General features: G+C 35.0%; 1 protein-coding gene across 4 annotated transcripts in view; it reads left to right on the forward strand.

Moving 5' to 3' along the window:
- The window catches only part of LOC136036401 (uncharacterized), a 425,531-nt gene that overhangs the window by 252,620 nt on the left and 146,735 nt on the right, over positions 1 to 26,176 (forward strand). For all 4 annotated transcript variants that reach the window (XM_065718603.1, XM_065718604.1, XM_065718606.1 and 1 more), the window contains one exon: positions 19,893 to 20,144. In XM_065718603.1, the coding sequence (XP_065574675.1) occupies positions 19,893 to 20,144 (252 nt within the window). The remainder of the gene's footprint in view (positions 1 to 19,892; positions 20,145 to 26,176) is intronic.

The raw sequence follows: 26,176 nt of genomic DNA on the forward strand, positions 1-26,176 counted from the left end.
TTAAAGTGACACTTGCACCTCCCTGTCTGGCCCACTCATCACTCTGTTTATGCACACTCCCATTGCTCTACGTCCCCTCAAGCCTTGCTTGGCGTACTTTTGCCACACGAACGTGGCATGTATCACAAGTATTACACAACCTTTTTTATTATTATTATCGTTACCCCTGTAGTGAATAACAATGGCAAGAATCATGTTAAAGTATTTTCAATCAACTCAAAAATAAACTGATTTTTTTTCCTTTTTACGTTCATACTAGGCAGCGTCAAAAATATCTGTATCCTGCTTGGACAAAATAGGGGACTGCTATATTTCTAATCGATAAGCTAGCCACGGAAAGAGATAATTTTTTCTTACCGAAATGCTAATCAACAGTTCGTTGTTATGTAATCTTCAAATTTGGGACGCGAAGGAGGGGAGCTAATATTAGAGAAGGTGTTTTTAGTCAATGTGTTTTAATCAAGAAAATCCTTTTAACTAATATTTTGCTTTCCATTTTTATGTTAGTAAATTAACTATTAATAAACTATAGCGGTGCTGTAAAAGATCGTATTCCTTTTCTGAGACGAAAAATCGTTAGCGTCTCGCAGCTTCAGGGGTACGGTACCAGACATTTTTTTAGACTTTTGGATAGCCATCTGGTTTGTTCGTTCAGATTGTATGATGAATTCAGAGGGACTGGGGGTGATATTCATGTTCATCACATTTGTTTTTATCCCTGCCAGATTTTTATTTATGCCCAGCCCGTTTTTCATGAACACCTTTAAGTTCAGTTTTTGTAAAATAAAGGTTTCAGATTTATGTCGTTCGATGGCAAAAGGCAGTCTTTCTTTTCTGGAAGGAAAAACTGTTAGCATCGTGTAGCTTCAGAGTTGCCAGAGATTTTTTAGACTTTTGGATATCTATTTCATTTGTTCTTTCAGTTAGAATAAAGCAGAGATCATGAATTAAGAGGAGGGGGTAGCATTTATATTCAAGATTTTTATTTTTATCCCTGCCATATTTTTATTTACGCGCCAACCAGCTTTCATGAACACTTTCAAATTCAATTTTTGTAAAATGAAGATTTCAGATATATGTCCTTCGATTCTAGACAGGCGACTTTCATTCTTTCATCTGGTTGGGTCGAAGTGCATTCAATTTAACCCAATCTCCTTTTGACTGATTTTTTAGCTTTGAGGCCACAAGTTCAGGGGAATGCAATTTTGTTCTCCCTGTTTCGTATCTTTTCTTGTCAAACCAACCATTTTTTCACCTACGATATTGTAGTTTTTTGCATAAAGAAGATTGTGGGTTGAATCTTCAGATCGTTCACTTCAGGCATTTGACCGTATGCACATGGTTATTTTATATTTAACGCTTGCTAATATACTTAATTAGTTATTTTCTCTGAAATTTGGCCAGTTTTTCTAATGTAATACAGATAAAAATGACGCCATTGCTTCTCTCCGGCTACTTTATTTACTCTTATTTGCTCCTGAATCACAAGATACTCGAAAGATCCCTCAGAGATCATCTTTATCTCCTTGAAACAACATGTATCCCATACGGTACATTGCCCTCAACAGGGTATTAAATTTCTCAGGGGAACAAATTATTTCCGTAACTCTACGGACCGTTTCTAAATTAAAGGGAATTCTAATTAACGTGCTTCCAGTCTTAGAATGCTGAATGTGTTTCAGCAAACGAAATTCAGGCTTTGTTTCGACAAAACAAGTAAATTGTTTACTAATTTCGTATCAACTTCTTGGAGGAAAATTTAAATAATTACTCTAAAATTAAAGTTTTAAACAATTTGCTCATTGTTTTGGTTTTCATATTTAAGCAAAATCTTAAATTAACGAAAGGTGCACGGAAAGGAAATATAATTAAAATCTCCCAATATGTCGTTGATATGTATGCAAAAATTGAATCAGAACGTTTGCTATTTATCCATCTGAATCGGACCAAGCTCTGAACAATACATTCATTTGCGAGATGCAGTTGTAAATGACGGTAATACCACAAATGTTGGAAGATTAACGATTTTACCTTCGCCATATGCTGGCAGTCCCCGTCATATGCATGAATATGCTCAAGATGCTATTGCGTATGTTCGTCTCTATGGTCCTCCAGATTTATTTATTACATTTACATGTAATCAATCTTGGGACGAGATACAGCAGCTTTTACTTCAAGGACAATCGGCGGTTCATAGACATGACATTACGGCCCGTGTCTTCCGGCAAAAGTTGAAATCACTGATAAACTACATAGTAAAACTTGAAATGTTTGGGTCAGTGCGATGCTGGATGTACCCAGTGGAATGGCAAAAACGAGGATTGCCACACGCACATATACTAATCTGGCTACATTATAAAATTACTTCTAAAGAAATTGATGATGTGATTTCCGCTGAAATACCTGATGAAAATGTCGATAAGGGGTTATATGATATTGCTGTAAAAAATATGATACATGAACCTTGCGGTGCACTGAACGAAAAATCACCATGCATGGCCAAAGGAAGGTGCACAAAGCAATATCCTCGACTTTTAGTACCCAACACAATTACTGGCAATGATGGTTACCCACAATATAGAAGAAGATCTACTGAAGATGGCGGTAAAACAGCAATAATAAAGAAGCGTAACGGTACCACCATCGAAGTAGATAACCAGTGGGTTGTTCCGTATTCCCCATTATTATCAAAAACATTTAATGCACACAAAAACGTTGAATACTGTAACTCCGTAAAGGCAATCAAATACACATGTAAATACGTCAACAACGGCAGTTTTTGGCTTGCAGTCCGAAATCAAAGATATCGACGAAATCGTACATTATCAGGCTGGAAGATACATAAGCAGTAATGAAGCTGTTTGGCGAATTCTTTCATTTTCGATACATGAACGTAGTCCAGCTGTTGTTCACTTAGCGGTACATTTACAGAATGGTCAACGTGTTTATTTTTCGGAATCCAACGTGCAACAAAGAGCCCTGAATCCACCGGATACAAAGTTAACTGCTTTCTTTTCGCTATGCAAAAATGATTCTTTTGCAAAAAAAAACTGCTGTATACTGAAGTGCCTTCGTATTACACGTGGAATACTAAAAATAAAGTATTTTAACATCGAAAACAGGGTAAGTCAGTTGACGGCCAACCTACCATCTTCAAAGATACCACGATAGGAAGACTCTACACTGTTCACCCCAATCAACATGAATGCTTCTTTGTACGCCTGCTTTTGGTGAATGTACCCGGTCCGACGTCCTTTGAGCAGTTGAGAACTGTAAACGATACTATACATGACACTTACCGTAGTGCATGCCAAGCTCTGAATTTATTGGAGAATGACCAACACTGGGATAACTGCATCAATGACGCGTGCGAAACGTCAACTCCAAGTCAAATTCGTGCATTGTTTGGAATCATTCTAACAACTTGCTCTCCTTCAGCTCCTACAGAGTTATGGGGAAAATATAAATCGAAAATGTCCAAAGATATACTCTATCGAAAACGGTTAGAGACGTCAGATATGACTTTTGATTTTACATCAGAAATTTATAACTACACTTTAGTTATTATAGGAGATTTGTGCGTATGTATGGCAAACAAACCTCTCCAGGATTTGTTAATGCCTTCACCTAGTCGTACCGCTGCTGTTTCGACATGTGTAGAATTGGATCGTGAACAAGGTTACAGTGCGAGTGATCTATTGTCGTGTGTACAAAATAACATTTCCAAGTTAACGTCGGAACAAAAAGACATTTATGATACGATAATGCATTGTGTCGATAACAACGTTGGAGAAATTTTCTTTTTGGATGTGCCAGGAGGTACTGGTAAAACGTTTGTGATAAAACTGATTCTGGCATCAATTCGATCAAAAAATGATATAGCGTTGACAATTGCGTCGTCCGGAATAGCCGCAACGTTGCTGCCTGGTGGAAGAACTGCTCATTCCGCTTTGAAATTGCCTCTGAATTTGCATTCTACAGAAACTCCCACGTGCAATATTTCCAAATCATCTGGGATGGGTAAAGTATTGTAGCAATGCAAACTTATTATTTGGGACGAGTGCACAATGGCACACAAAAAATCGCTCGAGGCTCTGGATCAATGTTTGAAAGATTTGCGAGGGAATTCGAAACCCTTTGGCAGCACATTAATATTGCTTGCGGAAGATTTCAGGCAAACATTACCTATAATACCTAGATCAACCCCTGCAGACGAAATGAATGCTTGCCTGAAAAATTCTAATTTATGGGCACACGTAAAAACATTAAAATTAACTACAAATATGCGTGTCCGATTGCAAAACGATGACTATGGTCAAACATTTTCAGATCAATTGCTGGCAATTGGAAACGGAAAGCTCCCAGTAGACTCAATTTCAGGACGTATACAACTACCTGCTGAATTCTGTAATTTAGTGACGTCCTAAAATGAATTGATTGAAAAAGTATTTCCGAATATTCTAAACAATTATAAAAATAATAAATGGCTAAGTGAAAGAGCGATTCTTGCACCCAAACATATAGACGTCCACGAAATCAACAATATTGTTTTAACCAAGATTCGAGACCAGGCAGTCCTTTACAAGTCAGCCGACACAGTTTTGGAACCAAATGAGGCGGTTAATTATCCATCTGAATTTTTAAATTCCGCGGATCTTTCAGGGTTTCCACCACACGTGCTACAACTAAAAATAGGCGTACCAATAATACTGTTAAGAAATATCAACCCACCAAAGCTTTGCAATGGCACGCGACTCGCCGTAAAAAAAAAACAGTGGAAAACGTAATAGAGGCCACAATCTTGACAGGGCCTTTTGAGGGTGAGGCTGTTCTTATTCCTGGCATTCCCATGATTCCAACGGATCTGCCTTTTCAATTTAAAAGATTGCAATTCCAGATTCGATTAGCATTTGCAATCACCATAAACAAAGCTCAAGGTCAATCATTAGAAAAATGTGGTATAGATCTTAATACTGATTGTTTTTCCCATGGACAATTGTACGTTGCATGTTCGAGGGTCGGTAAACCTGACAATCTATTTATATGCAGCGACAATTGAACAGCGAAGAATGTTGTATATTCGCAAGTTTTACGCAGTTAATTTGTATTTTTTCTATCTATCTATCTATCTATATAAAAACGAGTTGTGTGTATGCATGTTTGTTTGTTTTTAAAAAGAGCGTTTGCATATGACGTCATTATAAGTACATAAGGCTTTGTATATGCACAGACAATGGGAAAGCCAAGAATGTTGTATATTCGCAAGTTTTACATAGTTCAAAACACATATATAAATCTATCTATATTCATAGGTGGTACACAGGGACACAACTGCAATGGCGCGTAACGACTTATGCGCGCGGGGGGGCTTGGGGGGGGGTGCGAAGCGCCCCCACCAACTAGGTGTTGGGGTGGCGTGAAGCGCCACCCCAACAGCTAGTTAAGAATAAAAAACTCGCACACACAAAGCAACTGATAAATAGGATATATCTATGTGCCTTAGGTATGTCGAGGTGTTTGAGGTAGAAAATGAATGCATTCAAAACTAAACTGCTAGTCTGTGACGCATGGTTGTGAGAAACAGTGTAAACGATGGAGAGAGTAAGCAAGAGAAAGTGGGAGAGAGATGCGAAGTAAAAAAGAAGTAGAAAAAGAGAGGGGGTAGAGAAAACCTCAACTTTGAGACTAAAAATCAACAGTAAATCCGATAGTAATAATTACAATCATACAAATCATAATAAAAGCGAAATTTGTATATAGGGAGTGAGGAGGTGAGCGATAGAAAGCGAGGGAGGGGGTGAAGAGAAAAGGAGAGGTAGAAAAAACGATATAGATAAGTACACCTTCGAGACTTAAAATTAGCAGAAAATCTGATAGTAATAATAAAATAATACTAAACATGATGAAAATGAAAGTTGTAAAATAGAGAGGGAGGGAGTGAGAGAAAATGGGGGAGAGATATAAAGAAAAAGAGAGGTATGAAAAGAGAGAGATAGAGAGAATCACAAATTTGGGATTAAAAACAGGTATTAAATCAAATAGTAAATAGGAACAGTTTTCACAGGATCGTTATCTGAAGAGACTTTCAAATGTGTTTGAATCTATTGTTCAAACACGTTTGAACAGTTGCTATTCAAGTTTTGTTCAAATATAGTTTATTCAAACTTGCTGTTCTAAATCATTCCTTTGTCACATCATTTTGTTTAACAAAATTTGATTCCTTTTTATTTTTCTTTCTTTTAGTTTGATAACAATAACCGTTGTTTGTCTTTATTGTTATAGCTAATGAACATTACAAGTTTACTTTCGTAAGAAATTGGCTCTGGATTTGCGGAATAGGTAATTGCATTTTAAGTGCGTTCAAAAGCACGTATTAAGACTTTATGCAAAAAATTATTTGTTTATTTGGCCTCAGTGCTCAACAGGCTTGAATTCGTTCTTTTGCAGATTAAATGAAAAATCAAGTTTTTTTTAACTGAAAATAAGGAGCGACACTAAAACTAAAAACGAACAGAAACTATTTCTTATATGATGGGGGCTGCGCCGTCTATACCTTGCTCTTCCCGGTAAAGTTTCTTAGTTCCTTTAAAAAAGCTTTTCATTCTAATTAAACGACCTTTGTGATTTTAGGAGTTGCTCCTAAAGAATTTTTTTGCAATAAGCTTTACCGAACTCAGGGTAAGGATAGCACTACTAAGAAAAAGCCTACAAATTTTCTTGTTTTTTTTTTACTATCATATTTAAGGATATTACAGCAATAACATATTTAAGGATATAATAACAGTAACAATAACAACATTTAAGGATATTTAAGCAATTACGTGTGTAATTTTCTATCATTTTCCATCACATTAGGTGTAACCTTTCACAATTTAAATGTTCTCTCACAAAATGCTAACATAAAAATCTGTAAAACGATCGTAATCATCTTCTAAAAGGATTAGGAAACTATTCAAAAATTAAAAAAATGTGGAAGGGAAATGGAGACTTAAGCTCTGATGCAGATTGAAGAGCTTTCCGTAAAAATTTGGTTAATTTATTATTTAAATTTGCAAATAACTTATTCATAAGTTCTATTTTTTTTCACTTCCAATAACGTTACACAAACCTACGCAATGGAAATTTCTATTATGTAGAGCTCATTTCTGATTGGAACTGACTATGTTGCGGACAAATTTTTCGCTGTAAGATTGCATAGCGCAATGTATTCTGTACGTTACAACTTCTGCAGTATTTTTCTCAAAATCATGGGCTAGTCTAAAGTAAAATCAGATTTACCTGACATCACGAACTGAGCTGTAGCCTATTTACAATGTGATTTTAATGATATCAAAATTCACCCGTTTCTAAACCTGGTATTAGTTGAAGCTACTAATCAGATTTTACTATTCAAAATGGATAATTCAGATGTTTAAACAAATTGATATATATTTAAATGTTAGAATCACAAAATATCACCTAGTAACGTAATTATCCCTTGTAATTGTCTTCATTTCAGACCTCGCATAGTCCTTGTTTCGCTTATTGTACAAATGTTCTTGAGCTCTGTCCAACATTTAACGTGTTTTTTTTCTACTTTTCTATTTATTATTTAATTTTTGGTTTCTATTCTTTCTTCAATCAGGATAACGTTTGGGGATTAGCCTATGATCAGATAGTCCTAGAAAAAATCCTGATTAGCTAGGCCTTAAATAAGTTAAAATCAACCGAACTTCAATTTTGATCCAATCTAGTTCTTGATGCTCGACTCTTATAAACGGGCTCGATTTCAACTGATTCCAAAAATTATGTTCAAACAGGGTACCGAGCAATATGTCAATAAATATGTCAATAAATTGAGTAAATGCGTTTGGGCCACAACTTAAAAGTTTCTTACAATTGTTCAAAACTGGAAAATAATTTCTCAGTATATCGATAAGCATTCTTTGAGAAAACATTTTCCTTTGAAGACAACTCAAGCAAATCATCATCTAGAATCAAAATTTTTTCCAAAATTCATATAAATTATGTTTTACATGGGCAAGTAATTTTGTATCATGTTACAAAAGGATACAAAAACTTTAGAATAGATCTCTAAAATTATGGAAATAAATTATTATGGAAATTTCATGATTCTGATGAGGTTCCTGCTCATAAGCATTTAAAAAAAGAATAAGTTAATGGATGTATCCCAAATTCGAGATTGCAAAGTTATAATTTTCTAGTACCAACATTTGAATCAGTTGCTCACCCCTTGCTTATTCCCAAAACTAGGTTCAAACACAGTACCAGTAAAATCTCATTTTGAATGGGCCTTTACCGTCTCGTAGAAACCGGATTCTGTAAAGATCAAATATCAGTTATTTATAAAATTTGTTTTTTAATTAAGTTTTATTTTAATATTTCAGCCTATTTTACCTGTAAATTTCCACTCCAGTGGTTCAATCATTTCCTTCAATTTATTTCTGCCTCTAGAAGAAAAACTTCATTGTCATACTTTTCAATTTTTAATATTGAAAGGCTTGGTGGGAGCTTATAAAGTATTGAATATTAAGGCATTTACGATACAACTGATATTGAAATCTCCTTATCTAGAAACAACTGAAAAAAGAAGGTGGAACATTTTGCTTTAATGATACTAAAGACAAATCAAAAGACAAGGTTTTTCAACTAAAATTAAAGAGCAACATTAAAACTTGGGACGAACAGAAATTATTACATGTGTGAAAATGGCTGCTCCCTCCTTAAGCCTTGCCCTTTTAACGGTCCTTGAATTTTAGCAGTCTTTTTTTTTTTAAATGGGACAAAAAGTCGAACTCGAGCGTAAAGAGCGAGGCTGAGGGATTGGCAGGCATATGCCCTCATATACCTGCCCATTCTCGCCCTCATATAAGGGATTTCTTTTCTTTTTGTATCCTGGAAAAAAAAATAAATGACCACAGATACATTTGTGATCTTTCTTCTGGCAAAAAAAAAAATAATTCCTTTTTTAAAAAGCCAGGCACGCTTTCATAGAATTGAAGCTTTTCATGGGCAACATTAAACTTAGGGAATTTTATATGTTTGAAATCAGCAAAAACAGTTAGTTCTTTTGATGTATCTATAATTATCAACATTCCATTTTTTAGAGTTTTAGTCACTATTAGGCCGAGTCACTCCTTACTTACAGTTCCTTGCCACAAATTTTGTTTTATCAGAAGTCAATAATATATTGTAACTTTTTATATTGAGAAGCTGTAAGAAGTAACTTGATATTTGTTTTAAGAAAGCTGAACGATGAACGTATTTATGGGTGTTCAAACTTTTTGCTAAACTTTTGCTTAAATACGATGTTTGAAAGTTCTATTTTTGTGAAATTTAGAACTGACCCACTTTGATTTGTGTGTCTCTAATCCAAAATTAGTATCAAATTACTAATTAGGGCATTCTATAATCAGGAAGCTCATAAATTCTCACCAATAGAATAAATAAATTCATAAAATAAATCAAATCAATTCACCCCAAACAGTATTTTTGACGTATGTACTTTGTGTGTTTTATTTTAGGACAGTCAATCTGCTATCTTAATGGTATTACTGATTATTTGGGACCATTTAAGTGGTCCCTTAGTTTTTAACAGTTCGTATTAACGAAACTGTAAGTAAGGAGTGATTCGGTTTAATATTAGCAAAAACTCTAGAAATAGGAGTTTTGATAGCAATACTTTAAAAAAACGGATTCTTGGACAATTTCAAATATAGAAAATTGATTGAGTTTACAGTTATTCATCGAAAGCTACGAGCTTAAGAATATTGAAACTTAAAGTTGTGGATAAGTTTAAAGCTCCTATCTACAAAAATATAGAATTTTTTCGAGAAGCAAGATTCCGTATACTTGTATATTTGTTTGTTTGTTTCTTTTCTTTTTTCGTGTTTTCCAGGGTATGTTTGATCAAAACATAGTCTTATAGAACCAGAAAAGAGGTCATTCAAACAGAAGCTAAAAGTTTTAGTGCCTTTTAGCCAAAAATATTGTACCACAGAAAAATTGCGTTTTTTTGCCATTTTTGGGCATAAGCTACAATTTTATCCCTAAAAAAACCATATTGCTATCGAATGAGAATCTTGGAATAAATATTCGGTTTAAAATTAGCAAAATGCTAAATGTTAAGCTTCCTATTTTCAGAGGCAATAAAAACATGCGGTGACACGTTTGCTCTGAAAGAGTCGCACACTCCATATAAAGTAAACGTTTGTTTGACCTGTGTTTTAAAGATTCATTTGAATTAACTTGATGTTAGGTCAAGTTATGCACTGTGGTGTATTTTTGCTCATCAGCTAGTATGGATGAGGGCCGGTGAGTCATTGTGTAGGTCCGTAGGTATGTGCCTGATGACTCAGAAAATACTTTTTATGTCCAAATTTTCCATCTGTCCTTGAACCTTCAGATAAATGTATAAAATGGTCGGAGGGGAGAAGAAATTAATCTTCCCTAAGAATATTCTCCCTTTATTTGGACCAGACCAGAACAGGGGCTGTGGAATGATAACTGCCCTCTTATTGCACGAAAATGTATTCATATAATATAAAAGATTAAATTCATATGCTTAGAAAGCGCAAAATCTGTGGAGGGGGGGGGGGTTGAAAGCTCCGTCAGACTTTCCCAGGAGGGGTGAGGCGAGCGTTTCTAAATACGGATTTTGTTATTATCAACGTTTTAATGGAAACATTATGTTTTATGTTTCTTATTTAGTATATTTAATAGTTCTTGGTTACGAAGTGTAAGTAATGGGCATTGTGTGTGGTATATTTTCTGCAACCTATAGAGATCGATATAACTTTCAATTCCCTTTCTAAAGAGCCTTCTCCTGAAATTCTAGAAGCATTTGTTCAACAGACACCCCTGAGGAAAAGAACAACAAACAAAAATATAATTTCGAATCTGTATCATCATTCATGGAAAAGAAAAACTAAATTCTATTCCTTGTTGTAGTATTTTTTTTCGGGGGGGGGGGGGTCTAAATATACAGATTAAGACTCCTTTGATTGCTTGCCCCTCAAAAGGAGGGATATTTACAGCCTTCCCGTACTTTATAATTAAGGTTACTCGTTGTGTTTGGCGTTTATGTTACAACATGAGTTTCTTATTCGTAATAAACATGCTTAGAAACCTTTCAATAGGTATTAATATGGCATAGTTTACGAAACATATATTGTTATGTTTTATTGAAGACGATGATCCCATGATCTCAATGATTTTTAAGCTATTTTGAGCACTGAAACAGTTCTATTGAATCAGCTGTACCGATCTTTAGGACGATTTTATAGATAATTTATAAATTATCGTGAGTTAGAAAAGATAGAGCCTTTGTTCTCTGCGAATTTGGGGCAGATAGATTATAGAGGCTCGGGCAAAAGGCTTAACTTCAAGCCTTCCAAGCATGAATAACAAAAGCCCCTGCATGACTGACTTGAACAAATCGGCGCGGTTCTTTTCATCTACTAAAATGTATCTATGAAAAAAAGAGCTATTTGCTTAATTTTGGGTCCATCCTGGGGCAGCACTTACCCTTTACCCTCCAAGGGCACATGAGTTGACACAGGTTAAAATTACTATCTTGATCGTTTGATCTAATGCAGTTTGGGGCTTTGGGGTAGCTTGAAAACCCATGGTATCTTAAAAGGGTGGTTGATTGTCCTTTGATTGGTTTTGTCCCTTGAAAAGGGACTTGAGCTCAGAATTTACAATTGAGTATGCCATTTCCCAAATTTCTATGACCCTTCTTACGTATGACAACCCTTCTTTCGAATATCCTAAGAATAGGGTATTAATCCATAACAGACATCACTCTTAACTAAAGTTCCTTACTAGATTACAACTACCGCTGCAACTATGATGCAGGCTGCTGCCTTCTGGTTAAGGTCAATCTGTTTAATTACCGTTTCTTTTGGTCATCCACTTTCTGAGATTAGGAAATAGTCTTATCATCCCAATTCGTATCAATGGTGAATTTGGCTGAAAGGGAACTGAATATTTATCCTAATCAAACAAACAGAAAAGAACGTCAAATTAGACGATATCTGACAGTAAACTCCTGTAATATTTGTAAGATATAGGGTGCATTCTCACTCAAAATTCAACAGCCATCAAGTAGGGAGAAAGCGTAAGTCAGCAACATTCTACGATATATTGAATTTTATACCGACAAGGCCGCGTATTCAAGGAGTGGATTAGCAGGTTCAACTTCCCTCTACCCGAAATTTTTGTCCGACTCGCAAACATGTAACAAAATGCATAAAAACATATTTTTGATGTGTATTTTATAATTATTTTTGATCCTTCCCTGAATCCATCCCCTGAACAAAATCTTGGATATATCTTTGCATACCGATGATAGATTATTCAGAGCACATATAATACCAAGGCAGAAATAACACCACTAAAGTCCATATCAAACAGTTCGTGGTACCAAAATGAAAGACAGGAGAGGCTCGGCCCAATAGTAACGGAAACAGCTAAATAATGGAATTTTGATAACAATAGGTACATAAAAAGAATTGATTTCTATGTTGATGCCAAACATATACAGTTCAGTAAATTTAATTTAACCCTTGAAAAGCTGTGAGCCCGAGGAAATTTGTATGACTTTCGAAAAAAGGGGAAATACCCCTAAAAAGCCAAGGAATCGTAATAAAAATCACACTGATTCAGCAAATCAGAGAACCCTAATGTATAAACCTAGGTAAAGCTTCAAAAATGTAAGTTCTGTATTTTTGTCAACAGAAGGAACATGGATACGAGTATGTTTGGTATTTTTTTTTCAGGGGTGATCGTATCGAACTAATCGTCCTTGAATATCGGGGAAGGCTCATTTGAACGAAGATTAAAGATTCTAGTTCACTTCTTAAGTACCAAATAGATGTAAGGGCCACTAGCCTCCATCCATCCCCCTTTTTCCCAAAGGGCATCCGATAAAATTTTGAGATGGTCATTATGTTCAGCATAGTTGAAAGGTTGAATGACTATGCTGCTGGGGATGACATATCCCCCCGCAGACCCCGGGAAAAGAACTGTAAGTTATGAAAATTGCCTAATATTTAAAAACAGTATTATGATATTGGTAAGCATACAGGCATTTTTGGGGGATGGAGGGGGAAAACTTTCTGTGGGAGAGTATTTTCACTTTGAAATTTTCCATGGATAGGGAAGTTTTGGAGATAAACTGGCAGGGGAAACTTCAGAGGTCTGAATTCGCCAGAATTTTTGTGCAAAATTCTTTTGTTTCTCTTATCCTCTCTTTGGTAACTCAATTTTATTTGTGCTAATGTTCCAGGGGAATTGTCCGGAGGGAAATTATCAGCGGGGTTGGAATGGTGTTGGGTATTTTTCATTATGGGGATGGCTCATGAGAAATTTTCCATGGGGAATTTTCCGTGGGAGAAAATTTCAATTGGGAAGGGGGATTTCCGGGAAAAATTTTCCATGGAGGTGTGAGGATTTCCCGGCAATATTTGAAAAAAGATCAGAAATCCAATAAAAATAAATGTTTTTTTTTTAAACGAAAGTAGGGTAAAGAGAATTTTCAAGACGGAAACGCCCGCAAGAAATTTTCCGGGGGAATTTTAAGCGAGGGTGGAATGGTCTGGAGGGGGATTTCTCCCAGGATAAATTTTCTTTAGAGGAATTTTTCATGGAGGTATCTGTCATGGAATGGGCGAGGGGGAATTCCTGGCATTATTTAAATAACAATCAAAAATACAACGCTCTTGAATTAAAAGTTCGACATCTTGCCCCAATTCCTTCAGAACGACTCCTGACACGCAAGGGTCGTTTAAATTGAATAATACGAATGTTTAAAGTACTAAAAACCATTCGCGTGAAGAGTCAGGTATTGATGAAGAGACAGTACCCCTCATATAAGGAATAGTTTCTTTTTGTTTAAGTCTTAATATTGCTCCTTACTTTCAGTTGAAATATTTTTTCTTTTATTTGATTTTCGCCTTAAAAAATCCAATTCAATCTAATGTTCTCGAAACCCAGCAAGAAGAGTCGTTCGTAACGAGCGAAATTGCAAGGGAGCACAAACTGGTCACAAGAGATATGCAGGCTATTGAAAACGAGGTTAACTAGACGGATGACAATACAAGAATTGCCCTCATGATAATACATGGGAGCATGGGTCATCCCATTTTAAAAACACGTCAATCCAACTAAAGGCCTCTCAGCAGGCACTTCAAGAAAAATCAAGTTTTCGTTGCTCTTGAAAAGGAGGATCTGGCTTGCCAAGGGCAAGCTAGGCGTTTCTAACTGTTTTAACATCACTCTTTGCTTTTGTGTGAACAAACTTTTCTCTTTTTATTTGTTTAATCAAACAGTTCGTGGTAACGAACTGTAGTAAGGAGCGACCCGGCTCAATAGTAACCGAAACTCTAAAAAATTGAAATTTGATATCAATAGCTACATCAAAAGTCGCATTTTAATGCTGATTTTTAATATATAAGTTTCATCAAGTTTAGTCTTACCCATCAAAAGTTACGAGCCTGAGAAAATTAGCCTTATTTAAGAAAATAGGGGGAAACACCCCCTAAAATTCTTAGGATCTTAACGAAAATGACACCATCAGATTCAGCGTATCAGAGAACCCTACTGTAGAAGTTTCAAGCTCCTATCTACAACAATGTGGAATTTTGTATTTTTTGCCAGAAGACAAATCACGGGTGCGTGTTTATTTGTTGTTTTTTTTTTCCCAGGGGACATCGTATCGACCAAGCGGTCCTAGAATGTCACAAGAGGGCTCATTCTAACGGAAATGAAAAGTTCTAGTGCCCTTTTTAAGTGACCATAAAATTGGAGGGCATCTAGGCCCCCTCCCACGCTCATTTTTTTCCCAATGTCAACGGATCAAAATTTTGAGATAGCCATTTTGTTCAGCATAGTCAAAAACCGTAATAACTATGTCTTTGGGGATGACTTACTCCCCCACAATCCCTGGGGGAGGGGCTGCAAGTTACAAACTTTGACCAGTGTTTACATATAGTAATGGTTATTGGGAAGTGTACAGACGTTTTCAGGGGGATTTTATTTTGTTTGGGGGTGGGTCTGAGGAGAGGGGGCTATGTTGGAGGATCTTTCCTTGGAGGAATCTGTCATGGGGGAAGAAAAATTCAATGAAAAGGGCGCAGGATTTTCTAGCATTACTATAAGAAAACAATGAAAATAAACATAAAAACTTTTTTCAAATGAAAGGAAGGAGTAGCATTGAAATTTAAAACGAACAGAGATTATTACGCATATGAGGGGTTCTAATAATACTTTAGCATAAAGAGCGAGGTATTTAGGAGGAGGTAAATACCTCGCTCTTTATGCTAGAGTATTTTTAGTAATTTCAACTCTTTATTCTACGGCCTTTCTTATTCAGGGGTCATTCTTAAAGAATTGGGACAAAACTTACGATTTAGTGTAAAGAGCGAGGTATTAACGAGGGTACAAACCCCCTCGTATACATAATAAAAAGATAAGGTTATGAAAGTTTGTTACGTAAGTTAATTCATAAGTTACGTATATTTTTTACTAATAAAAACGTTCGTTAAAAATTATAAGTTCTAGTTGCCTTTTTAAGTAACCAAAAATTGGAGGGCAACTAGGCCTCCTTCTCCATCCCTTATTTCTCAAAATCGTATGATCAAAACTAAGAGAAAGCCATTTAGCCAAAAAAAGAATTAATATACAAATTTCATTTTAATAATTTATGTGCAGAGAGCCAAAACCAAACATGTATTAATTCAAAAACGTTCAGAAATTAAATATAAAAAAACTAATTTTTTTAGCTGAAAGTAAGGAGCGACATTAAAACTTAAAACGAACAGAAATTACTCCGTATATGAAATGGGTTTTCCCCTCCGCAATCCCTCGCTCTTTACGCTAAAGTTTGACTCTTTGCCACAATTCTACTTTTTGAAACAATTAAAAGCTTTAGCGTAAAGAGCGAGGGATTGCGGAGGGGAAAACCCATTTCATATACGGAGTAATTTCTGTTCGTTTTAAGTTTTAATGTCGCTTCTTACTTTTCATTTCAAAAAACTTGTTTTACTCCTTACTTTCAGCTAAAAAAAATAGTTTTTTTTATTTAATCTAGTAAAAGCACCGTCATGGCAGCGCAATAGCACTGCTAAGCAAAGTTGTCGAGTTGTTGACATGCTGGATCTTGAATCTCTAGTCCGAAGGGCGAGGGTTCAGTTCTCCGTGTGGCCAGTTATTTGGTTTGAGATGAGGCTCAGCAGCGTGACTCTGTAAGCTCAGTCAGATTCGACCCAGCTCTAAATGGGTACCTGGAGAAATATGGGGAAGGTAAGCAAAAAGGGTTCAACGCCCTATTGCACTTCCTAGCTGAAGGACCTTGAAACAGAGATCAGCACCACCGGTTTGAATTTTATGAGTCGAGTGCAGCATCTTTTACCTTTACCTCAGTAAAGAGTGATGTGTGTACAGTATATTATTTTTTCACAAAGGCAATTCTGACAGAATTCAAAATTGTTTCGTTTCGGGGCTTGTTTTGTTTTGGAGTATGGTGTTTTTTCCTTCTTCAAAAATAGCTTTAATTTTTTCCTTTTTCTTACTGATTATCTTACTGATTAATGTTAAGTAGAGGAAGTCAGTCTGGTGTTTATCCTAAGCTCCATGAGCGTTCTGTTGTGTTAATTCATTTTTGTTTTTCATGTATTTTTACTAATTTTCAATAAGCCCATTCTTCCATTCATATCACAATCTATATCGCAAATACTGTTTCTAAAAGTGTTTCATATAACTGGCTCAAAAACTTTTTTGATTTAACTTGGTAGATGTTTTGCCTCCATATAATCAAAGAATAAAATGATTAATTTATCCCACCAGATTTACAGAGAAGTAGTATCTAAACTAAGTAATTTAAAAAAGAGGACAGCTAAAATGAACATGCCTTTGCTCTTTGCTGGAAGGTATAAAAACAGTTTGATCTCTAAGGATAAATAAATATACAAGTGACAAGAGATGGGAACATTTTAATTTGGGAAAACCTCTGATTTATTAGCCTAGAACTGAAGATGAAAATGTAATTTAACTTCTGCTGTAGGATTTGAATCCAATCAAATGTTGCAGTTAGGTTTTTATGCCATTCTGTCTAAGTTCTTTTTAAATCGAGTCTATTCATCACGGCTAAGCAAACGTAAATAGAATATTTAAGATTATTAAAACTACTGAATAGATGACCTCTTCCTTACAAAAATATAATGTTCCCGAAGATACAATTATTTTTTCTTGAATTAGTGATGTGAAAAGAGCCACCCTTTCCCAGGAATTTGTCGTGTCAGATTCAAGTCTTATCATTTCCTCATTGAAATTAAAAAAAAAAAAATATCTCAGTCTATGTGTCTTTACAGTTATTTGGTGAAAAGGTACAAATTTGCCCAAAGTGGAAATTCAGGAAAGTCAGGGGTTATATTTCTTGATTCCTTCAGTGTATGAACTTATCTTTATGATTTTGAAATTTTCTAGAAATAAATTCCATCTGAAGGTTTTTCGGCGTGGGGTGGTCTCTTTTTGAAAAAAAATATATTCTAGGTAATACAGAAAATTCGATATTTCCATAAATTTGTGAGTCTGTTTTAAATTTTCTTCTTGACAAAGGTAGAAAAATGGCAGTTGGCTGTTTGAACTGGGTATTTAAATAAATATTGCGACATTAGAAACAATTTTTTTCTCTTGACTGATGTTTTTGGTTTTCCGTCAAATAAATACGTCTTTTATTCTTCAAAATTTTCTACTCTCTGATCGTTTAAAAACGGGACAGGGAAATTCATTAAAAAATACTATTTTTGGTATTCAAAAATACATTTTCAAAATCTAAATATTCACAAAGATATTTCTTGCAAAGCATAAAATATCATGGACATTGCAGTAAAAATGGACCATATGAATCTTTGGACTCTCTTCAATTAATGTCTTAGTTCAATACATTTCTATTGCCGAGAAGAATCCTAAAATCGTACAATATCCATATAATGGTTGTATTTACAGCTTTTTCATCACACTGTTAGTTGTCCTAAACCTTTGCATTTATTGAGATTGCATGTATATTCAATATCATTTGCGACAATTGGAACGAGTGTATAAAATTGCTAATGGAAAGAAATGGATCCAACAGTCAACATTAGGTATCTTTAGACCTGTTCATAGAGTTCTAAAGTTTGTCTGTTAATTACTTTACTCTTACTACTAACAACTAACTGCTGCACCAAGCCGCATGAGGTCAACACAGCTATGCATGCTCCTTCTCCATCCCAATCTTTTCAAAGCCTCCCTCTTTACACCCTCCGGTGTAATTTAAATTTCCTTTAAATCTTTCTTTAATCTTTTTTTATGACATTCTCGCACCCCAACCGTGGACGACCTGCTTTCCGTTTAGCCCTAGACGGTTGCCCGAGGAGCACAACCTTCGGCAATCTGTTATTCCTCACTCGCAGAAAGTGCCCTAGCCATCTCGACCTTTCTATCATCATAGCCCTAGATAGTGGGATTGAACCGCACTTTTCGTACAGCCTACTGTTCGAAAAACGGTCAGTCAGCCGAGTACCCAGAATAATCCGTAGGCAATTTCTCTGGAAAATATCTAGCAAATCTTCCTCTGCTTTTCGGAGTGCCGATGCTTCAGAGCCATATTTGACCACTGTCATCACCGTACCTTCCAATATTCTAATCTTGGTTTGGTGACTTATCTTCCTATTCTTCCAAACTTTTTTTAACTGTGAAAAAAAATCCTGTGCCTTGACATTCTACTCTTAACATCTTAACTTGTGCCACCGTCTTTTACTAATAATACTACCAAGGTAAGCGAAGCCGTCCACCTGATCAGTCTTTTCGTTACCCGACAACACCTTTTCATCTTCACTTACTCCTAGCCTTAGTGGCTTTGTCTTCTAAACATTTATTTTCCAACCTATTCTAGCACCCTGAACTCGCAAAACCTCTAAGAGTTCATTCATTTTTCTCACACTTTCATCTAGGAGGCATAAATCATCAGCATAAGCCCTATGGATTGTCACACACAGACTTTAAATATATTTAGTAGGTTTTAGGTCAGGAGATTTGCAAGAATATTCTGTTCCTAAGATTTACATATGATCCCTCTCCTCAAAATAGCTAAAAACACTATTTAATAAGATTCTTCCAACTGACACAAAGTCCTTTTTTTTCAGGCTGCACCACAAGGCTGAATGAAAGGATTTTGTTCAGGCTGTACATTCCAACCAAAGTTAGAGTTGATTGCCTGAGCTAAAATAAAAAACATAGTTGTGTTTCAACAAACCGAGTTCCAAACGTTCCAAACAAACCGAGTTGTTTGAAAGATTATAGTCAAAAGTTATCAATAAAACCTAGTTTTCTATAAGCCATTGGCTGAAGTGTTATTTCCAGAGAATGATTAATCTAGTCTTATGCTTTTAGAAATTTATTTTCAGGGGAATTTAACCCCCCATGACCTAATTTGGGATGTTCTGAGCAGAGTGAGGGTTTTTTGTGACTGCCGAATATCTGTACTGCAGAATAAAGTGAGAGATTGGAGGTACAAAAACACTTCAATTGCCAGAAATTATTCTGTATATGAAAGGAGCTCTCCCCTCCTCAACGCCTCACTCTTTACACCAAAGTTTGACTCTTTGTCACAACTCTACTATTTAAACAAAAAAAAAGGATTTCTTTTTTACTCTTGGTAGCCTTCCTTCACCCCGTTGAAAAATTCCTGGATATGTACGCAGTGTCCCTTGCTCTATAAGGGTGCCTGGCAATAATACATTCAAAATAATAATTTGTATTGACAATGGAGAGAATCACATTCCCAATGTACAAGCAAATAATATAAGAATATATGTGATAAATTCATAATTATTTCTTTCTATTTTCAGTCATCATCATGGAATGGGAGTGAGTACCCAGCCCCTCCCATTATTCCAAACGTTCTGAAAGTATATCTGGAGAATGGCCAAACAAAATCCTTCAAGTATGATTCCAGTACAACTGTTGCTGATGTTGTAATGTCACTTCAACAGAAACTAGGGATCAAAGTCATTGAAAATTTTGGCCTCTACGTAGAACACATTAGGAGCTTAAGAAGAAATCGAATGACTTTGCTGGATCCCGCGGAATCTCTTGCAAGGGTATCCCTTTGATTCCGGTTTTTCCCATATGCTCTTATAACAGCAAAAAGCTTTTTTTTCACTATAGACATAGTTAAATATTTGCTTCTTTGAGAGAAAAGGAAGCAGTCTCATATTTTTTTTTTTTTTTTTTTTTTTTTTTTTTTTTTTTTTTTTTTTTTTTTTTTTATTTAAAAGTCTAACAGTTGGTATCGATATAAGATTTATGACCAATTAATTCTGGAAATAAAGCTTATTGTGTGTTTTTGCCTATAGCGTACCGGTTACCACAGGTATGTACCCAGGTGTGGGGGAATGTGAATCCGTGCCCTCCCTGAATTATGGAAATTTTTGTGATTCTTATGAGATTTTCCGCAAGCGATCCCTTGTTTCTCTGTGTTTCTAGAAAGTGAAACTCTAAAATACGAACTGTTTGGTGTCACAATATATATATATATATATATATATATATATATATATATATATATATATATATATAAAGGATTGGCTTGTTCTGTTCATTCTAAATGTGTAAGAATCCTTAGGTTTAGTCTTACCTATCAAATCCTTCGAGCCTGAGAAATCTGCCTGATTTTTGAAAAAGGGAGGAAAACTCCCTTAAAAGCCAACAAATCCTAATGAAAATCAGATCATCGGATTCAGCGTATCAGACAATCCTACGGTAGAAGTTTCAAGCTCCCTGATTCTTCATCCCTTTAGGTTTCTTTATACAAAAATACGGGATTTCTTTTTCGAGAAGAAAGTTTGTTTTCACCAGGGGTGATCGCATAGAACCAATAATGCTAGAATATCAAAAAGGGCCCATTCGAATGGAAATAGAAGTTCTAGTGCCATTTTAAGTGGCCGAAGAGATTGGAGGGTAACTAGCCCACCACCCACCCAATTTTTTCGAAGTCGTCTGATCAATATTTAGAGATAACCGTTTTGTTCTTCATAATTCAAAAGTCTAGTAATTATGTCTTTAGAGATAACATGCCCCTCAATGCCCCTCGGGAAGTTCCATAAGTCATGAAATTTGCCAATTGTTTGCGAATATTTTTTGTATTGTGAAGTATTCAGACATTTTTCGGAGGGGGGAATTTTCTGCTTGGCGTCTTCCCACGGGGAAATTTTCCAAGGGGGAGGAAATTCTGAGGGGTGAAATTTCAGAACGATAATTTATACTGGGGGATTTGCCAAAGGTCCTATACCGAAATTATTTTTCTTTGTCTTATTTTCTATTTGCCGACAATTTTACATGTGGAGATATTAAGGGGAATTGCCGGGGTAAATTTTTAACGAGTTGGAATTGTCTGGTGTATATTTTCGTTGGTAGAAATTCTCCTACGCATGTATTTTACACGGATAAATTCTCCATGGAGGAGTTTTCCATGGGATAAATTCTCCATACGGAATTTTGTGCGGGAGCCACTTTTTATAATGAGGTGGGGTATTTACGGGAAAACTTTTCCACGGAGGACGGTGTTTCCGAAATAATTATAAAAACAATCAGGAATTACAGTCTTTCTCAAATGGAAGTTCCTTAAAATAAAATCTTTTACTCGGAATCGTCTGCAAAAAAAATTCACCAGATGGAATTTTTTGCCAAAATGAATAGTCTGGGGGGAATTTTCCTGGCAGGGGGGAGGATTTCTTATAGGGGATGAGCTTAACACTGAGATATTTTCTGGAGGGAGGGATTATCCGTGGAGGGGGAGCTGTATTTCCTGGAATTCCTTAAAAATGATCCTAAATTAAATTTACAAAAACAAGTTTTATCAGCTGAAAGCTAGGAGCAACATCAGAACTTAAAACGAATAGAAGTTATTACATATATCAGGGGGGCTGCTCCCTTCTTAGTGCTTTGCTCTTTCCGCTAAAGTTTTATGTTTTCTTCCAAATATTTAAGAATGACTCTTGAAATACAAGGGCCGCTAAATTAGAACAATAAGTTGTTTTTTTTAAGTTCAAAAACTTTAGCGTAAAAAGCGAGGTATTGAAAATGGAGAAACCCTTTATCTACGTAATAATTTCTGTTTGTTTTAAGTTTTTATGTTGCTCCTTACTTTCAGTTGAAAAAAACTTGCTTTTTTTAAATTTAATCTGTAATAGAAACGATTTATTTCCTTGTTTTGTTATAGTATTCTTTCTATTTCATTTTGAATTTTTTGTCTGCCTTTCTTTGTCCATTTTGGTTTCATTCAGTCATTATTTATGGTTATTTTTTCTTTATTGTTATAATTAGTCTTTTTTTGTCATAGTTTTTGGATCGGATCAGAGAAATAGCCTCACTTAGTTATTGGTTAATTTTCGTCAAAACAGATAAGATTTTACCTTGTCCAATCAACCTTATAACTATTATCATTTCTTTCTTTTCGTTTTTCATTCCTTTCCCTTCAGTCCAATTCTTTTGAAAATCATCTATCTGAAAGGCTAGAACTAAATCTTCATTTCCCTCAAGTCAGAACCTTATTCCCACCACCGTCTCTGTTTATATTATTCCAAAGAATTTCGAGAAATGTCACAAGTAAAACCTGAGATAAGAAGTCAGGCTTTTCTAGGATTTTAACTGATCGCTCGGATTACAAAAAAAAAACATCAAAGGATTGATGTCTAAGTGCCTTCTTTCTACTGAAAAACTTCTAATATATTTGAAAACAATATCTACGTAAATAAGGGGCAAATATGGTAGTTTTGAGTATGTTTTTTTGTTTTTTTAAGCGTTTATTTGTTCATAATTTTTAGCAAGAAATAAGTTATAGGCACTATGTCACCTCTCATATTTAATCGTTTGTTCTGCAGAAACATGATTTTTATTTGAATGTATCTTTAAATGAAGAACAGCCGCAATCTCTTTAAATACGTTTTTAGCTTTTTGGGTGCTCATTAGCCCATATATTTTTGCACGGAATAAGTTATAAGAACAATCTTGCTCCTAAGATCGATTTTTATTTCCAAGAACTATCTGTATAATTTCAGAGGCAAATACCTTTTTTACTTAGTATTTTGGAAATTCAAGCGAGTAAAAAACGGATTTAATTTAATGAAAGCAGTGACAAAAATAAAAAAACAAAAGAAAAAATTTAATTAATGGAAAAAAATCCAGATATTTCCATTCCAGAGCCGGGAGCGTTTCTAAGCGGAAAAAAGGAAAAAGAAAAAAAAATAGTTAAATCATCCAATGAAAACGACAAAAAACAACGCACAATGGGAATTGTTTTTCGTCTCTTTCTTTAGATAATTTAACTATATTTTTTTTTTTCATTTTCCCTTTTTTTCGTTTATAAAGTTTTCCGGATGTGGAGCTGAAATATCCGTATTTTTCTTAATTAATGTTTTGTTTGTTTTTGTATTCTTTTTCACTGCTCTATCTAAATTAAATTCGTCTTTTCTTGCTTAAATTTCGTAATGGAAAAGCGGTGTGGTCTAAGAAATTATTTAGTTTTTTGGCATAAGCAGGTGTTAGCTACTTCATATTTTTTAGCACAAAATGAGTTATGTGCATAATTTTGTCCCCGCAGTCACTTTTAAGCTATATAAAAACATGTTTAGTAGAATTTCTGTATAAATAAGAGGCAAACTCTGTGTGCTTTTTCACTGTGTATTTTGTGTGCTTTTTCTTAATTGATGTTCTTAACTTCTTTTTTTTAGCTCATAATTTTTAGCACGAAATGAAATACGAGCATAATTTTACTCCCATGGTCTGTTTTTAGTTTCTAGTAGTCTCTAGTAGAGTATTAAATAAAAAACAAGTTATTTTAACTAAAAGTAAGGAGGAACATTAAAACTTCGAATGATTAGAAGTTGAGGGAGGTTGCCCTTCCTCAATACCTCCCTGTTTACGCTAAAGTCTTACTACTTTTAAAAAAGCTTCTTGTTGTAAATAAGGAACTCTTGTGTTTTCAGGAGTCATGCTTAAAGAATTAGGACCAAAAGAAAACTTAAGCGCAAAGAGCAAGATATTGAGGAAATGGCACCACCCTTACATATGATATAATTTCTGGTCATTTTTCAAGTAAAGCGGAAAATCTGGCTATTCCTTAACGGATGATTCCTTCATGTAAAGATAGTCCCATGCAAAATCCCTCCGTCTGTAAAATACCCCCCACCCCGCACAATTCCATCCTTGCTGAAAATCACCCTGGAAAATTTCTTGCGGACGATTCTGTCTGAAAAATTCTCCTTATCATTCTTTCACTTGAAAAAGACTTTAATATCTGTTTATTTTTCAAATCTTGCCAAAAATCCCTCTGTCAAAACTTTTCCTGGAAATCCTCCCCTCACTGGAAAGGTGCTCCCGCGGTAAACTTTCCCATGCACAGAATTTCTCCCCCGGAAAATTCCCTCCCATCATTGTTACTTCAGGCTCTGTGAAGAATAAAGTCAGAAAAATACGCCAAAAAATTATTTTAATAATCGTGGCCATAATTTTCCATGAAGTGGGAGGGCAAATGCCCCCAGACCCCAGTTTGTCTCTTAGCTGAAATTTAGCGTTTTCAAAATTCTTGCGAAAACTAAGATAGGTTATAGGTTATGTAGATAACTCAAGCAGTCACAGAAACAGATTAGTATTCTTTAGTATACCTTTTCCTTTATGCTAATATATGGCGTATTTTTCATTTTTCACTGTCATTTTTACTTAAACTGGGAAAATCGGCTCCAACTTTGCCCCCTCCCCCCCCCAGGGTTTGACAAAATAACGCCTCTGTTGAAATCCTTTCTAATAACAATTGAAAAAATATTTTTTATCCCATGTAGAGATTTTGACATAATTCATTTTGAACTGCTGTAGCCAGGATCAAAGAATTTGGGTAGCTTACAAGAGTAGGATTTGGTGCTAGTATCGACAACAAACCAACGGTATCAACTGTTTGGTGAAGCTCGACATTTTTTCAGTGTAATAATAAAAATAATTAATTTAATTTGTGTAGGATGCAAAATTAGTGTAGTAATTAGAGTCTGATCTCAGTTTCTGACAGAAAAAAATGGCAGAGCTTGAAAATATCACAAGACGCTAGATGAAGTTGATGGTTTTTTGCCAACAATAGCACCAGTTTTCAAGGCCAGGATGTTGTTTGTATCACAACTAAAGCTCGTATCTAACGTCTTTAATCTTCTCTGGTACTATCAGCTTTCAAATAACACACATCGGCACATTTTTTTTATGTCATATAGCCCCTTTAGACATGGCTATGACGTTATGTGCTAGTTGACGCTTGTCAGTGCGACATATAGCAGGATATTAATTTGGATTATCTTTATTCGGATGTTAGTTTGGAAGCAAAAACTGTAATTGTTTTTTCTTCACCGGTTTTTGAAGTTCTCTTAGATTATTCTGAAGCAAAGACAGCCACCATTTTTAAAAGTTCCCTTAAACTTTTCTGAAAAAAAGTAAATACCCTGGTCGACAAAATATTGTCGCAAGGCCAATCTTATATAACACTTTCATAGGAGCAAGAAATTGCTATCCTGTTTTTCCTTGTTTTAAAACAAGAAGGATATCTCTAAGGAGTAGAACTGGAGAATACTATTGTTAAAAAGACATTGAAAATTGAATTTGAGCTTCCTTTCTTAAATTGTCTTTCATTTTTTTCTATTTCTCGCCTTTCCTTGAATTTCAAGCGGGAATACTAAAGTTTTTTAATGTAATTGAAATGCTTAACAGGCAAGATTATTGTATGGAAAAAAGGGGAATTGAATTAGATAAAACATCAAAATTTTCAAGTGATTATACTAAATAGTGAAAAAATAATATTTATGGAAACATAAAAGGGTTTCGTCGGTTGAAGATACAGAAGATGAATCAGGAAAACATTATTTATTCTTCGTTGCTAATATTTTGCTATCTTAAAACATGGAACATCACCTACCACTTTCTTTCTATATAATGTTTTCTAGCTTCACTTATTTGTTTAAGTTTTCTATTGTTTCATCTCGAATTCCATTGTTGGTTTGAATAATATGTTGAATTCGTACGTATGCTCACACTTCTAAAGAGTTTTTGTTTCAAGCTATTAAAATTTTAAGTCTTCACTGATTTCATATTGTGCTTC

This window comes from Artemia franciscana, chromosome 15 (genome assembly GCF_032884065.1).
Source record: "Artemia franciscana chromosome 15, ASM3288406v1, whole genome shotgun sequence".
In the NCBI taxonomy this organism is placed as follows: Eukaryota; Metazoa; Arthropoda; class Branchiopoda; order Anostraca; family Artemiidae; genus Artemia; species Artemia franciscana.